Source organism: Chlamydotis macqueenii, chromosome 1, assembly GCF_036417535.1.
Source record: "Chlamydotis macqueenii isolate bChlMac1 chromosome 1, bChlMac1.mat, whole genome shotgun sequence".
Classification (NCBI taxonomy): domain Eukaryota; kingdom Metazoa; phylum Chordata; class Aves; order Otidiformes; family Otididae; genus Chlamydotis; species Chlamydotis macqueenii.
The window spans coordinates 143,667,415-143,681,406 of record NC_141556.1 but is presented as its reverse complement, the minus strand read 5'-3'; the positions used below and the strand labels follow the sequence as shown (position 1 = coordinate 143,681,406).

At 39.0% G+C, this 13,992-nt stretch overlaps 1 protein-coding gene across 1 annotated transcript in view; it reads right to left on the bottom strand.

Moving 5' to 3' along the window:
- Positions 1-13,992, bottom strand: part of CYFIP1 (cytoplasmic FMR1 interacting protein 1) — a 78,197-nt gene that overhangs the window by 52,090 nt on the left and 12,115 nt on the right. Inside the window, exons 2-10 of the mRNA XM_086768899.1 lie at positions 8,008-8,131; positions 7,744-7,833; positions 6,389-6,466; positions 5,295-5,396; positions 3,920-4,101; positions 2,846-2,942; positions 2,576-2,704; positions 1,213-1,317; positions 995-1,086 (exon numbers count right to left, since the gene is read on the bottom strand). Of these exons, the coding sequence (XP_086625025.1) occupies positions 995-1,086; positions 1,213-1,317; positions 2,576-2,704; positions 2,846-2,942; positions 3,920-4,101; positions 5,295-5,396; positions 6,389-6,466; positions 7,744-7,833; positions 8,008-8,124 (992 nt within the window). The 5' untranslated portion in view covers positions 8,125-8,131. The remainder of the gene's footprint in view (positions 1-994; positions 1,087-1,212; positions 1,318-2,575; positions 2,705-2,845; positions 2,943-3,919; positions 4,102-5,294; positions 5,397-6,388; positions 6,467-7,743; positions 7,834-8,007; positions 8,132-13,992) is intronic.

Sequence of the window (13,992 nt, the reverse complement as noted above, 5' to 3'; positions counted from 1 at the left end):
TTTCTGTATTTTTAAAGGCTGCTGCTATGAAATACATCCAGCATCTCTGTTCAGGAGCATATACTTAGGGACAGGACTGAAAAGTATTGAAAGGCAGGGCAGAAGTATAGGTATAGGCTGCAAGATACATCTAGCTACCTTGAGATTGTTTTTTGTTATTCTTGCCACTATCAGGACCCTACAGTATGCTCCCAGCTATAAAAAAAAGGCATTATTAAATGCTATCAACATGTTATCAAGAAGGACACAAAAGACATGCTACCAAGAATGTCATGTTAAGTAGCCTCATATTTTTAGTAGCTCAGTAGGCCCACTGCTATTCATTTTCTCTTAGCAATTACATGCAGGTTACGTGGTTTTTTTTCTGCAGGAATTAAAATGCGAAGCACTACATTCTAAATTCATGTAACTGCATGGAGGGAAGGTCTTGGAGGAGCATGGAAATGTTCACTAAAACAAAGCAATAATCATAAAACATGGAACCATTTATGTAAAAACTAGCTGCATTTTCCAGCCATTTTGCTGTGCTGCACACCTAGCCAGAAAAAAAAAAAAAAAAAGGAGACAAGCCGAGTTGCTGCTCCACATACAATATACACATGCCTATTTACCCATGCACTACTACTGCTCACCTTGCTTAGTAAAATCCTTCATTTCTTTTAAAGAAAGTTTCATATTTAAAGGAAAAAATAAAAATCAAATTAGCGTAAGATAGAATTAATTTCCTCCAACCCAGGTGATAAGAAATGTTACAGATGCAAGAATGAGCTCAGCAGCATAGAAAGGTCTTCAAACAACTTTTTAATTTAGTTTTACCTATTATGTGAAGTATATTAATAGCAAAATACCTGCATCAAAAGTAGACCAAAGTGAAAATCCTAATAAAGTAACTACCACAGACCCACAGACTAACAGATGGTTATGAAAATATACTCCAAGGCTCTGATTTTCCCCAGCCCAGATGCTCCCTGCTTTGTTTCCTTCTCCCCCTTACCTGGATTTATTTTCCTCATAATGGGCACTTGTCTTAATGTATCTTGCAAGTTCAATCTGCATGTCACCAAACAGTGGGACAACCTGCAACTGCTGTACACAGGGAATAAATCAGATTAGATAAATTATTAAACACAAATTTTAGTGAAAGATTTTATATTTAAGTTGCATAGGGAATTAACCTTTAAAATCACATATTAAGATCACATCTTAACCAACCTTAAAGAACTTGTCTATCTTGGCTAAATTTATCCTTTTCTTTGCATCCAGCTTATAGATGTTACTAACACTTCCATCCATCAGGTACAATCCAAAGCCCATAACCTGAAAAAGAAAAAAACAAACCTCTCTGCAAAAGGACCTCAGACGTAAAATCCTGCTGCAGTATGACTGTTCTTCACATTACTAAAAAAAAGTAATATTTTAAAAACATTTCTGTAGTATTCTTTTATTATATGCATATTAGTAGTTTTTACATTAACATTAGCCTGATCAATTATCCTTAAAAGATGCTACTTGCTTCTATAAATGTTTAGTGTACAAAAAAAAAAAATCTCACTGAAGCTAGAGTCTGGCTATTTTTAGACATTTGTTTTCACTTCCATTTTATTAAAATTCTGTATGTGCAAACTGATCTGTAACAGAATTTTAGATCTAACATCTCTGAGCTATTCCTTTTTGTGGCTTTCAGCGTACCTTTGATTTATACACACAAGAGCGCAGAAGCATCAAAAAAAAAATCTAATTACATTTTGTCCAATTTATTCATTAGCATAAAGTTATACTTTAATATTTACAACAGCAGGAGCTGAGCATTAGCCACTTAATGTGTTCTAAGCACACAATTACCGAATACAAGTCCTAACTATGAAATACACGTTGAACACCCCTGCAGACAGAATGCAAATGCGTGAGTTCGTGTATTGTTTCAAGATGCTTCCATTTCGTCCTAATTAACAGAGCTCTTCAGAAGTTAAACACTGAAGTGACTCAAAATATTTGTCATGAGGCAAATTTTCAATCATTGCTCTATACCTTCTCTTCCACTGCAAGATATGCAGCTGATACGATCAACTATACTTCATATTGCCCAGCACTCTCTTTTTACACGTACGTATTCCAGCTAATTAAACTTATCTGCTTATTAGCCCTAATTTTAAGCTACTTGTTCCCTGAAATCTTTGATACCTAGCCTCACCTTCAAAAGCTTTTTATACAAACTTGCCACATGTCTGAAAAAAAAAAAAAAAGTAGTGGTTCTTTTCTGTTGTCATATTTCATAGAAACACAATTCCATATAACTGGTTTCCTAGCAAGGCTGCAGTTCAATTGGGTCAATTTCAATTTATGAAAAACAAAACTGGATGAGAAACTTAAAATAGATTTAGCATGCAATACATGCAATATAGTAAAAAGACAATGGAGAGGTGAAAAAAAAAAAAAAAAAAGGAAAAGGAATAATTTGAGCTGTTTGGTTAATCTCCAATTTTAAAAAAAGGTAAAACAGAAAAACCCAGGAATTCAGACATCTGTGTCCTGCCTGAACAATTCTTTTTTAATTTTGTACCAGAAAGAAACTTACTTTCAAAAGCATATGTTTCTCACTGGGTGTTAGATACATTTTGTTCTCATAGTAGTCTACACACAAATTTACAATATCAGCAAGCAGTTCTTCATAGCCAACAATCACCTCCAACTGCTGTTGTAAAGACTGTAAAAAGAAAAAAAAAAAAAAAAAAAAAAGAAAAGGATATTAGTCAATTAGTTATATTCCCTGGGGAACAACAGTTACTATCAAACTGGAAGAGTTTTGTTTTAATAGGTATTTTGCAAAAAGAAAATTAACGCTTACTTGTGTTATCTTGTTGTGGTTGGCAAGGAACATGGAGAGGTTCTGGGATTCTTGAATGGACTGAGGATCTGCCATTTTCCGCAGGAACTGAGCAGCCCTTTGAAAACAGAAGAAAAAAACCTCTTTTCCAATCACAAATCCCCCTGTGCATCCTAGTTAAAAGATCTAACCCAACCTAACCCAAAAACCATTGGATATATCCCTCATTTGATGGGGGCAGCAGTGGCTCTATAGACCAAAGCCATGCAACGACCCAGGAAAAGGCAGCCTTCCAGAAAACACGTCCTCCAGAACCACGCCTCCAAAGAAAAAAAAACACAAACAAAGTAAGTTTAGGAGGTCTCCAGGCACAACAACTACTACAAAAGTCAACTACTGGTAGAGGTAGAAATTAAATCTCACGTAAGTGGAAGCAGCATAGATAAAATTGGCTAGTAACTGCTTGAATGGTTTTCTTTGTGAAAGACCACAGATGCTACAGCTGGCATAAAGACTGTCTTCCCCTGCTGCTCTGACCACCATGTTTGACAAAAGATACCTGATACCATCTGGCAGCTCAAGCACAAAACTTGGACACTGATGTCCCACCTTCTTCCCCTCCCTGCTACACCTGTGGTTGCGATGACCTCGAACAGCAAAGCTAAAATGTCTTAAGAACAAGTGTAGTAACTCTCAGCTACAAATGTCAAAAGTAGATACAAGGAAAGGACCAGGACCAGGACCCAAGTGGCACAAGTGACCAGAAAGCCAGTTCCTCTCAAACTTAAGAAGAAAAGCTCTATTGAGCAAAGTATATTCATTACATTTAGCGCATACCAAGACAGAAGTATTTGACAGCTTGGCATTAAAAGGCAGAAGAACCTTTTGCTGCTGGAAAAACTGCATAAAGCAAACAGATTTACTCAACTGCCTAACAGCAGTCAGTGCATCCCTAGTTTCAAGATAATCTGTCCCACAGCTGAAGGGACTACTTTTGAAGAGAAAGCTATCAGAAAAAGACCAACTGCTGCCATCTCGTGGGAGACCTGTATCCTGGCAGCAGAAACCCGGGTCCTGTGGCTCCTTGCCACTTACCGCTTGTAGGCTGAATGGTCGTTCTTCACGCTGCACTTCATATTTTTCAGCTCATCCAGTACCGCAAACATGTTGATGAATTTGCCCAGCGTGATCAGATATGCTTCAGACACAAAGTCCTTCCTCCTCTCCGCATGGCACAAACGTCTCACCTCCCCGCAAAATCGTTCAATTGCGTTTCTCTAATGGGGAAAAAAAAGAGAAGAAACAGGGAGGAAAAGCCATGACATTTCCAGGAAAAAAAGTTTCATCGCGTAACTGGAGCTGGTCCACTGAAAAGCGCCATTGAAGCAGAAAAATATTTAAAGCATGCAAGGCTAACAAGGCATCAGCACAGGCTTTTCAGCTCTACTTCTGTGTACTTGATGTGTGCTACAAGTGTCACCAGCAAGATTCTTCTTTGCAGATTAAAGTTGTAAAAGTTCAAAATCCCTTTGAAACAAGTGATTTCATACTTTTTAATGAGGAAGTTTACATGCATTACAAGTCTTATTATAGGTACGTTCTCTTAAAACAAATAAAATCCACAGCATGATGATGTACATGTCAACTCTCAAAATCATCCTGGCACATGTTTATTTGAGGGCTTATTTCCAAGAATGCATCAGGGTCACCTGAGATGGAGATTAGAAGTACAAAAAAGACAGCAACTTCAAATGTAAAGAGGAATCTGTTCTGACTTTGGAGCACTAATCTCCTTGAATGAAAGAAGATTGATTGTGCTCAGTAAGATCCGTCAGTTGGGGAAGACGACAGGAAATATTACATTTCATTCAGTCTCCTCTTCCTGTGTGCTCCAGGGCTCACAGGCTTTAGCTGCTCTCACTCCCTATGAGTAATGCCTGGAAACATCCTCAGTGCATTGAACCAAATGGCAAGCTGCCAGGACGGGCGGAGAAAGCAAGACAGACTGCTATTGTCCAGCATCCGTGTGGCTAGCGGGTCAGAACAACTGGGTTAGCTTGCCTCAGTTATGACTTTCCATAGCAAAATTGCACCTGCTGCTCTGGTGCCCAGACTTGTGAATCCCTCACTCCCCAACAAATGGTTTCTGTGACAAAACACTTTTGTGTATACACATGAAACGTATTATATTTCTATTTCCTTTCTTCCTAAAGTGCCAGATCTCTGCCCCACGTGCTACACAGGGACCATATGCAATTACCTTTGATTTTATGCTGAAAGCCTTAATGGAGATTGACTGAAGCTTCTAAGATAGGCACTAGAAATTCTGTCCTTCTGTGAGACAATATGGGTGGTTTTTTTTCAAATGATAATGACTAGGTTCAGTATCTGAGCACACAATATTGAGCATGCAAAATAGGAATATAAAAAATAAAAGCCTACTGACAATTTTTTTTTCCATTCCTTTTACCTGAAAATACATAAAATTCATCAGTTTTGTGACTTCTGGCTCCAGAACTTCCACCGTTTTCTCATAGATTTCTACTCTGTTAGGCTGCTCATTGCACTTGACCTGAGGATAATTAAAGAGATCATTACTCTTGAAATTTCCCTTCATAAAGCCTCAGAAACTAAGATCCTGAGAAAATGCATTATCATCCTAAATGGACAAACTCAAGGCATAAATTTCTAGTTTTGAATTAATAAAATTCATAAATTTTGTGCAAGTCTTCTAAGCTTAATTCTGTGGGAAAAAAAATATATTACCTCACAGTAAACAATTTAGTTGTCAAACACCTCTGTATGGTTAGGACAATATTCTTTCCACATTAAGCCACTTTCTCAAAATCATACACTAAAATAGGGCCAGAACTAGACATTAAAACAGATCACCTGACTTCCACTCTAAATATTTAAACCACAGGATAAGCCTTCCTTGCATTTCAGTACAAAAATAATTGCATTACAAACTCCTTATAAAGCAGGCAAGTGTCAACTCATGGTTATAATTTTGTTCAGTTTTCTGATACATCTTAATATTCTCCCCCGGCCCCCAAGCCTGTACAACCATTCCCAGACACTTGAGGCTGACTTGTGAGCTATTCACAGGGTTCTGTTTTTGTATACAGATTAAGAAAACACTATGTAGCTCTGACATTTAGAAAATTACTACCTAGGATACCTAAAACATAAATGTTTAATCTGAATGTCAACTGTTATATGCTTTGCTACTTGTTAAATCTGTTCTGAATTTAAATATTAAGTTTGGGAGCAGGAAGGGTCCGTTCTCTTGAATGAAATTTCTATGTAAACAGATTTGACAATCAAAGGTTTTCTTTCTAGAGCACATTACTCCTATATTACTCTTGAACCAATCAGTAAGACTGACACAAAACTCACAAGGTATTGCTATAAATGCCTTATCAAATAAATAAAAAAAAAAGGCTAATTCAGGAGCCAAAGTCGACTAAATTTCAGAGCTTATTGACAAAACTCTATCTGTGCAACTCCACACCAAAAGAAGACAGAAGTTGACATGTTGCATGACAGTTTTTCATCCTTTACCTGAGGAATGGCTCTTGAGCAGCTTCTCCATGTGTATAACATAACGGCATATTCCTGACCTTCTTCTAGCATCTCATTCTGTAAGAAAGACACTCAATATAATTAGGCATCGTAATATAAAACGGTTAAATCCACTTGTCTTCCATCATTCCAAATCCCTGTCCAAACAAACCTATTTCTCTTACCAGAACACGTATGTACAAACACACATATATTGCCAGCTGAACGATACATCATACCGTATGTAAAATAATCCATTTATTCTTAGTCATACGTTTTAGCACCCAATCTAATTCTAAGAGAATTCACATCACCATCTTCACATCACTTAAGCCAATAAACACCTATGAGAACACCAATCAACAACTGCAGCCATTATGCTTACCGAACGACAAAAATTACTACCTCCCCAGATCAGATTGGTTTTGTGTTCTTTCTTCCCAAAACTAAAGACACTGTGATCTATAAATATAAATGTAAATGGTAATCTTGTTCTTTTTAAACTTTGGCCCCAAGGGTGGAATGGTCGAGGATGAAAGAGTCAGCACATGCAGAGCAATATCCTTTTTTACATGTCAAAAGAGAGGTCCAACAACATCATAACAATCAAATGAGGTTAAGGAATCGCCAGATAATTTTCAAAGTAGACTGGTGTAAATTTACATAATTTTCAGTAGCATGTAATCACATGCTTAATCTGCCCATTCCACTATTTGTGAACTGGCTTCTGGAATTACAAGACATATTACTCCTCATTTTCCAAGAGTGCTGTGAACCAACAAGTTCAGTACAGGCCAGCATTTGCAGTCTGCAAGTTCTTTTGTATCCCAAACCAGCTACACCATCAACAGAAGTCAAGTTACTAGCACAAAGTCTTACCTTCTGTTGTGGAACTGTCAAAAACCACAGAATACCTTACACAAAAGGATGCCAATAAACCACTAACATACACACTCCTCAGTGAGGAAGCCAACAAAAACCTTTCAACACCACTAAACCGACAGAGAAATAGTGGAAATTTGGGAGGATGGAAGGTAATTTTTCACTCAAGTTACAGCAGCTAGCTGTCAATACAACTAACTCATCTCAGAATACTGGAAAAATGCACAATGAAAGCAAGACATTTCTGAGCAATATTGGCTGATCGAGAAGAAAGATAATTTTAAAATGATGAAGTACATGTGCGAAAAAAGAAAAGCCACGTACTTTTTCATCTTACTGCCTCTTGGAAGTGTTGCAGGTAACCTGGTTTTTGGTTTTCTGTGACCACAATTCTTAAAATGAACTGCAAGAAGACATGTTCCTCTCCTTTTATTCCAAGTAATAGAAAAGTATATATCTGGACATCTACTTACCATGCTAGAATGGACTGTAGCTTGCTCAATGTATCTTGCAATGCCAGTGACAAACGCATTTCTGTCTTCAAAATTAGTGTTGAAGTTTGGCTGCAGAGAAAGGAAAATACAGAATTAAAATCTTTGTCAGGAAAAGGAATTTTTATATGTATTGCAAATATAAACCTGTTTTGGTGTGTTTGTTGTTTTTTTTTGAAAACCACATACTCTTTTTCTTAACAGCAATGGGAAATGGAAAAACTTTTTCCTACAATGACAACATACCTGGTAAAGCAGAGATGATGGCGGGGGTTCAATACACGGTTGCTGATCTGGCAATGGTAATTCTTCCAAGAGATCCACATTGGACAAGGCATCCTCCAGTGTCACTTGAGCAGTCATTTTGTACCTGGTTAAAAAATACACACACATATACATACAGATATACACACATATATACAACTTTTTATGTGTTACCACATACAATGAAAACAAATGAGTAATATGAATAGTGGGGAACTACTTATGTTGTGGGAAATGTGCAGTTTCCCTTTAACCATAATGGAAAGGAAACAGTCAAACTGAAACCCAGTTGGTTTTCGTATACAAGTTTAAAAAATACTTTTAGGACTAATATCCTCCTTCTTACTTCTATGAGTTGAGAAATGTTGCTCTTACCCCATTGCTGCACATCAGAAATACACCAAAAATAGAGGAGAGGATGACCTCTAATGCTCAGTTTCGAGCCAATGTGTCTTCAAATCTTTATGCACAGATACTACTACCAGTCCAACCTCAGGAGATCTGGCTGTCAAAAGGTGATAGAGAGGCCCAAAACCCCTCAGGGTCATGGCAATCTCCAAACACCTCCAACTACTGCCACTGCATGAGCTTTTGAACCAAGAACAGCAACAAGAAGAAATTTTACGAAGAAAGCATAGCGTAAAGAACAACCCAGTCTGCCACTTTGTATTATAACTTACTCATCCTCCTTGGTGAAGTAAAGAATTCCACATTTTTAAGGTAACACCTCTAATCAAGCTGTCTCTTTTTTCCTATAGGGCTTTGCAAGTTATTTTCCCCTGCTTACCAGAGCAAAACCATGCACCTACTGTGAAAGGAGTGGCTGTGCGCTGCCCTTGGCTCTAACCAGGCGGGCAGGAACACCCACTGAAGCACGAGCACCCACATCCCAGAGGAGCAGCGCTCTGCCTGGCACACATCACCCCTGTGGAGCCATGCCATCCTCACGTGCACAGTGGAGGAATGAGCAGATCTTGATGCAGTTTTACCAAAAGCTCACCACAAGAGAAAGTCGGGACATGCTGGCGATGCCCTGACTCGCTGCTCTTTTAACAGCCTGGCAGAAAAACCTCCTCCCTTTCTCTTACCTAATTATGGTTTCCTGGGGAAAGGCCCACAGAAACAACAGCTTTACCTCCAAGGAAGGGCACAACTGGCAAAAAAAAAACCCCAAAACTCAAAGCAAAGGGAAGGAAGCAGATAGAAGTGATTACCTATCTACCTTCAAAGACCTACCCTGCATCCAAAGCCATTGCCGCAAAGCTGACGTGCCACGTGCGGAGAGAGTCTGCCAACAACTTTAAACAACCACCATCAGAAAGGTCCACGGGCATTTGGCTTCTCAAAACCCCAGCTCAAACCTTGCTTCAAGGTTTTTTTAAAAATAAATAAACAAACAAACACTCATATTGTGCAATTTGCAATCCCTGACAAAAAAACAAGGAAGAACTAGACTGACAGGAGTGCTGGCTGGCAGACCTATGCCAGGATGCTTGCCCAACACCTGCCTACACCCAGATCAAGCTCCTTCACAAGAACCACAGTTATTCACAAATTAGAGACTGGCAAAAAACATGGCATACTCCATAAACAAATGCCAAAAAAATTCCACATCTGGGCAAAAGTCCTGTATGGAGGTCGGACTCTTGAGAGTTTTACCCTAAAGGACTGAGACTTGCTAATACAACACCACATTTCAAGTAAACAGTATTTTAATTTTAGGTCTGAATAACTATAGATCAAGTTTTAGCTAAAAAAGAAAACAACGCAACACTTATGCACGTTAGTTTACCTGAGAGGCTCCTTCCAACTTGAAACTTTTCCTCCTTGTAGTCTCTCTGTCAAAGCCGGAACACCTGGCTGTGCGGCTGCTCCAGGACATGCCGGCGGTGGGACCAATGGGCCCATAGCCCTCTCCCCTGCCGCAGAGCAGGACATGCAAATGGCCACAAAGTGGCAGGTCCAAGAAAGCACAGCAGGGGTGTGCTACAAAAAAACCTGTTGCACTCCACCCATGCTCCAAAAACAGTGCCAAAAGATGGCTGCCCACTCTACACCAAAAATTACTGCTCTTATCCATGTAAAGGGGAGCTGTCATTGAGCGCAAGAAAAGTATCAACATCCTCTGCCCAATCCATAGATCAGATCTTCCTGCTACCCCTGAAACACTGTCCATCAATGACTCAGGTCTCTGCTGCAGGAGACAGCCAGGCATCCACCAAAGTCAGGCTCCTGACTTGTGTTTCCTCAGCACTACAAGCAAATATTCTGAAAATACGGCCCTTAATCCTCAAATGTGCTGTTTCAGAAAGCACACCTGCCCCGTTTTGGCCTCAATATTTACAACTGCACAGGAGTTATCCCCCAGCATCAGCTTTCTATTCTCAGGCTATCAGACTACTTGGATTTTTTTTTACTACTGGGAAAACAATTTAAAAATAGACACCGAAGCATAAGCAAAACCAAAATCCCATCTCACTTACACTGCTATCTATTTAGTAGCACACATCTGGGAAATCCCCGTTAGCAGGTCAGAGGTACAAGCTAAGGAACAAAAGCTTCTTCCTGCCCTCTGGGTTGTGAAAAGAAATATGGGAAGGCACATTTTTCCAAGCCCTTCAGCATGATTTCACAAAGACAGATCAGCATTTTCTGAACCAGGAAAACATCAGTAATTGGGCACAGACTGTTACAAAAGCCTTCTTGTTTTCAGGTTGCTTGCTTTCAGCTCCACTTTGTAATTCTGAGGTATCCACAAGCCTGGTGTTTCACTGGCCACGTTCAACGCTCCTGTTCTCCAGCTTTTTACTCTGGCACCTCGCAAGACGTGAAAGATAAAGCAGCTTCTTCCTACATTTGCAAATGTGAGGGCATGATTCATGCTTCCCCTCTGCTCCCCGAGAAGCGAGCAGCAGAGGTTTGACAATGGCGGCAGTGGAGGGACAGCTGAAGCTCGGCCATGCTCACGCCATGTGAGCCAGGAGACAATGTCCCACAGCCAGGGGACACCATCACATGGTCCTTGCCGCATCCTCACCTGACGCAGAAGCCCTGGGACCAGGACAAAAGAGATTTCCTTGAAGTCTGGGGTTTTTCCCCTTTCTTTTCTGCTGTTTTTGTTGATATTAAAACCAGCTCCAAAACTCAATGGTTGTTTCTTATGTACAATGATGGAGGGCTAGGAAAACCAGAATTTTCCCCGTAAGTCTCAGAAAAATTAATTTAAGAAAACTAAAATTCACAAGACATAGAATTGGATAGTTTTGTCTCCTCAAGAGTCATTCACGGTGGTTATTACAGGTGAAATTACCAGGCAGGAGAGTTAATATTTTCACAGAATCCCTTTTCAGCAAAAAACATAAGAAATTTCAAAGATCTACTGAAAAAAAAATCAGGAGCTGCAGTCTGATTAGGAGTTTATCTATATGAGAACAGATTAAAACGCTGTAGTCATACTCATAATTCTAGTTATACTAGTAAATTTACCTAAGGTGTGAGAATTACTTTCTTACTAAATTCCTGCAATGCTGTGTTTTCAGCTTTGTACCTACTTGAGATTTTCCAGGACGGATTTTCTCAGATAGAAGAAATGCAAGAACTACTTCTGAAATAATATTATTTTTCTTTTTGTTATCTTTGTATCATGACCCATCATTACAGCAGTAAAGTCAAAATGCACTCCAGGAACATGTTTTCCTGGACCTACACAACCTAATTAAAAAACATTCATTATCTGACATTCTCCCTTCAGGGGAGAGATTCACATATGCCAGCACACTGTGCTAAATTTTGGCATCTGATGAGCACATCCAGCTTTCTAAGCAGGAGACAGTAGCATCTGTGCTGATTCTCAGCTTCTTTTTCTGGATTTCAAAGCATGAAAATCCCTGTCTCCTGCACTGACAAGCTTCAGCCTTACAGTGCCAAGTCTTGCCATGTCCAAGGATCAGAAGTATCAATCACAGAGTTTTTAGGGAGCATTGCAGGTATGTTAGTGCAAGGCCACTGACTAGGTTAAATTAAGATATTATTCATTTTCTTCAGTTCTGAAAGAGATGAGTACTGGCTGAGCCTGGCCTGCTCAAAAGAGCTCATGTTGCAGAGAAGCTCACTGAGCCACATCTATTGCATTTTGTCCACAAGAAAAACAAACAAACAAAAAGTACCACACCTTGAAGTCCCTTTAGCACTGTTTACATTTTTATTTAACTTCAGAGCTAGCTCATTATTGAAACGTATTCAGACAAAAGATGTGCCAAACTTTTTAAAATGCCATAATTCTGTACTGTTGTTCTCAGCCGTGTAACTGCATGGTACACAGTATCCTGCTCACAACATTGCTCTGGTTGGTATTTAGAGGAGAGGAGTGTCAATCCTAATAGAGACATCATTTTCACATCTCTATCCTTACAGAATAATGTTGAAGTTCCTGCAAAAGATCTATATTCTATATCAGAAGATGCTCAGCATGCATCTCAGCCTTGCTCTTTTATGCCTGCTGAGGCTTCAGACTATTTGGAAAAAATATGTCAACAGGAGCAAATTATGGGGAAAATTGTTTTGGACAAAAAAAAAAATAATAGAAAAGTGACCAAAAGAAATAATAAAAAAATAGAAGGTAAGAACTGAGAAAGCAGAGAGTAGGGAAAAGAGCATTAAATTCAGAATCACCATGAGAGAGAGGACTGCTGTAACACTATTCAGCTCTCAAGCTCAAAGTTTAAAAAATTCCCCCAGATTCTAGGGGGGGGGATTTTTTTTTTTTTAAAAAAAAAAAACCTTTGAGTTTTTAAGATTTCTTCCAGTGAAAGATTTAAGTAGGCTGGATTATTTATCAAAGAGAAGATCAAAAGACCGCTCAGGCACTCAGTCTATAAATACCTAAAACAGGAAAATGATGCTTGATGACAAGAGATAGTTCTTATACATGTTCAGCAACAGCACGCACAATCCAACACATAGAACTTGTAGCTAGCAACCAAGTTTATAAAAAAACAAATACGGGTAAAGCAAATGAACTTAGGTAACTGCAGGCTTCTTGAGACCTTGTTATAAATGCAGAAATTACCACAAAGTTCCTCTTTAGCCTTTGCCGTAATCATCCGGCCAGGACTTTTTCAGAAATGCTCTCTAGTGGCCTTAAGAATCTATCCAGCTGAGCTTTACAAAGACATCAGTTCCCAACATAAAAAGTTCAACCTCTGATAACTGGGTTCGATAATATCTACTTACAGGTGAAAAAATAAAGCCCTTTACCACACAAATTATCAGATGGAATTCTATGGCTGTGTTAGACAAGATCAGATTATGAGGATGGTATTGTATTATCACAAAATGTTTTAAAATAATCAAAATATATATTTCATATCCTGAAAATATATAGCAAAAGAATGGGAAGTAACTCCTTGAAGAAGTACAAGTACATATGCTGACTAAATTACTTACAAACTGGCATTATCCCCTGGACTTAGATTGTCAAGTGACCATTCCCACAGACAAATACTATAATTCAGCCCTTTGGTAAAAAAAAGAAAAAGTAGAGCTACAACAAAAGCAGCTTTTCTTCAGAAGACACTGATTTAGACTATTACACAGCAGAGGTATTCACTTTACAGCAATCCTTGCTCTCCTTTTTGGAAAAAGGAGTAACAATGTTAAACTTCCCTCAAGTAAACAAAAATTATTAAAACCTAAATCAATAGCTGACAGGTATTTTTTCCTTTGCATCACTCCCTCAAAGATTTGACACCCTGGGAACACCTGAGCACCCTCACCTTGAAATCTTTAAGGATTTATTCTCACAGAACTGTCAGAGCAGTAAACCAGCAGCCTTTCCACTTCAAACACGGCGGGTTGCGGCAGGTCACGATCCAGACACAGTGATAATTTCAAGGCGGTTTTTGCTGACAGCTCCTTACAGCACATTTCTTGCCATACTGCTGCACACCAGAAAGATCAGGTGATGGA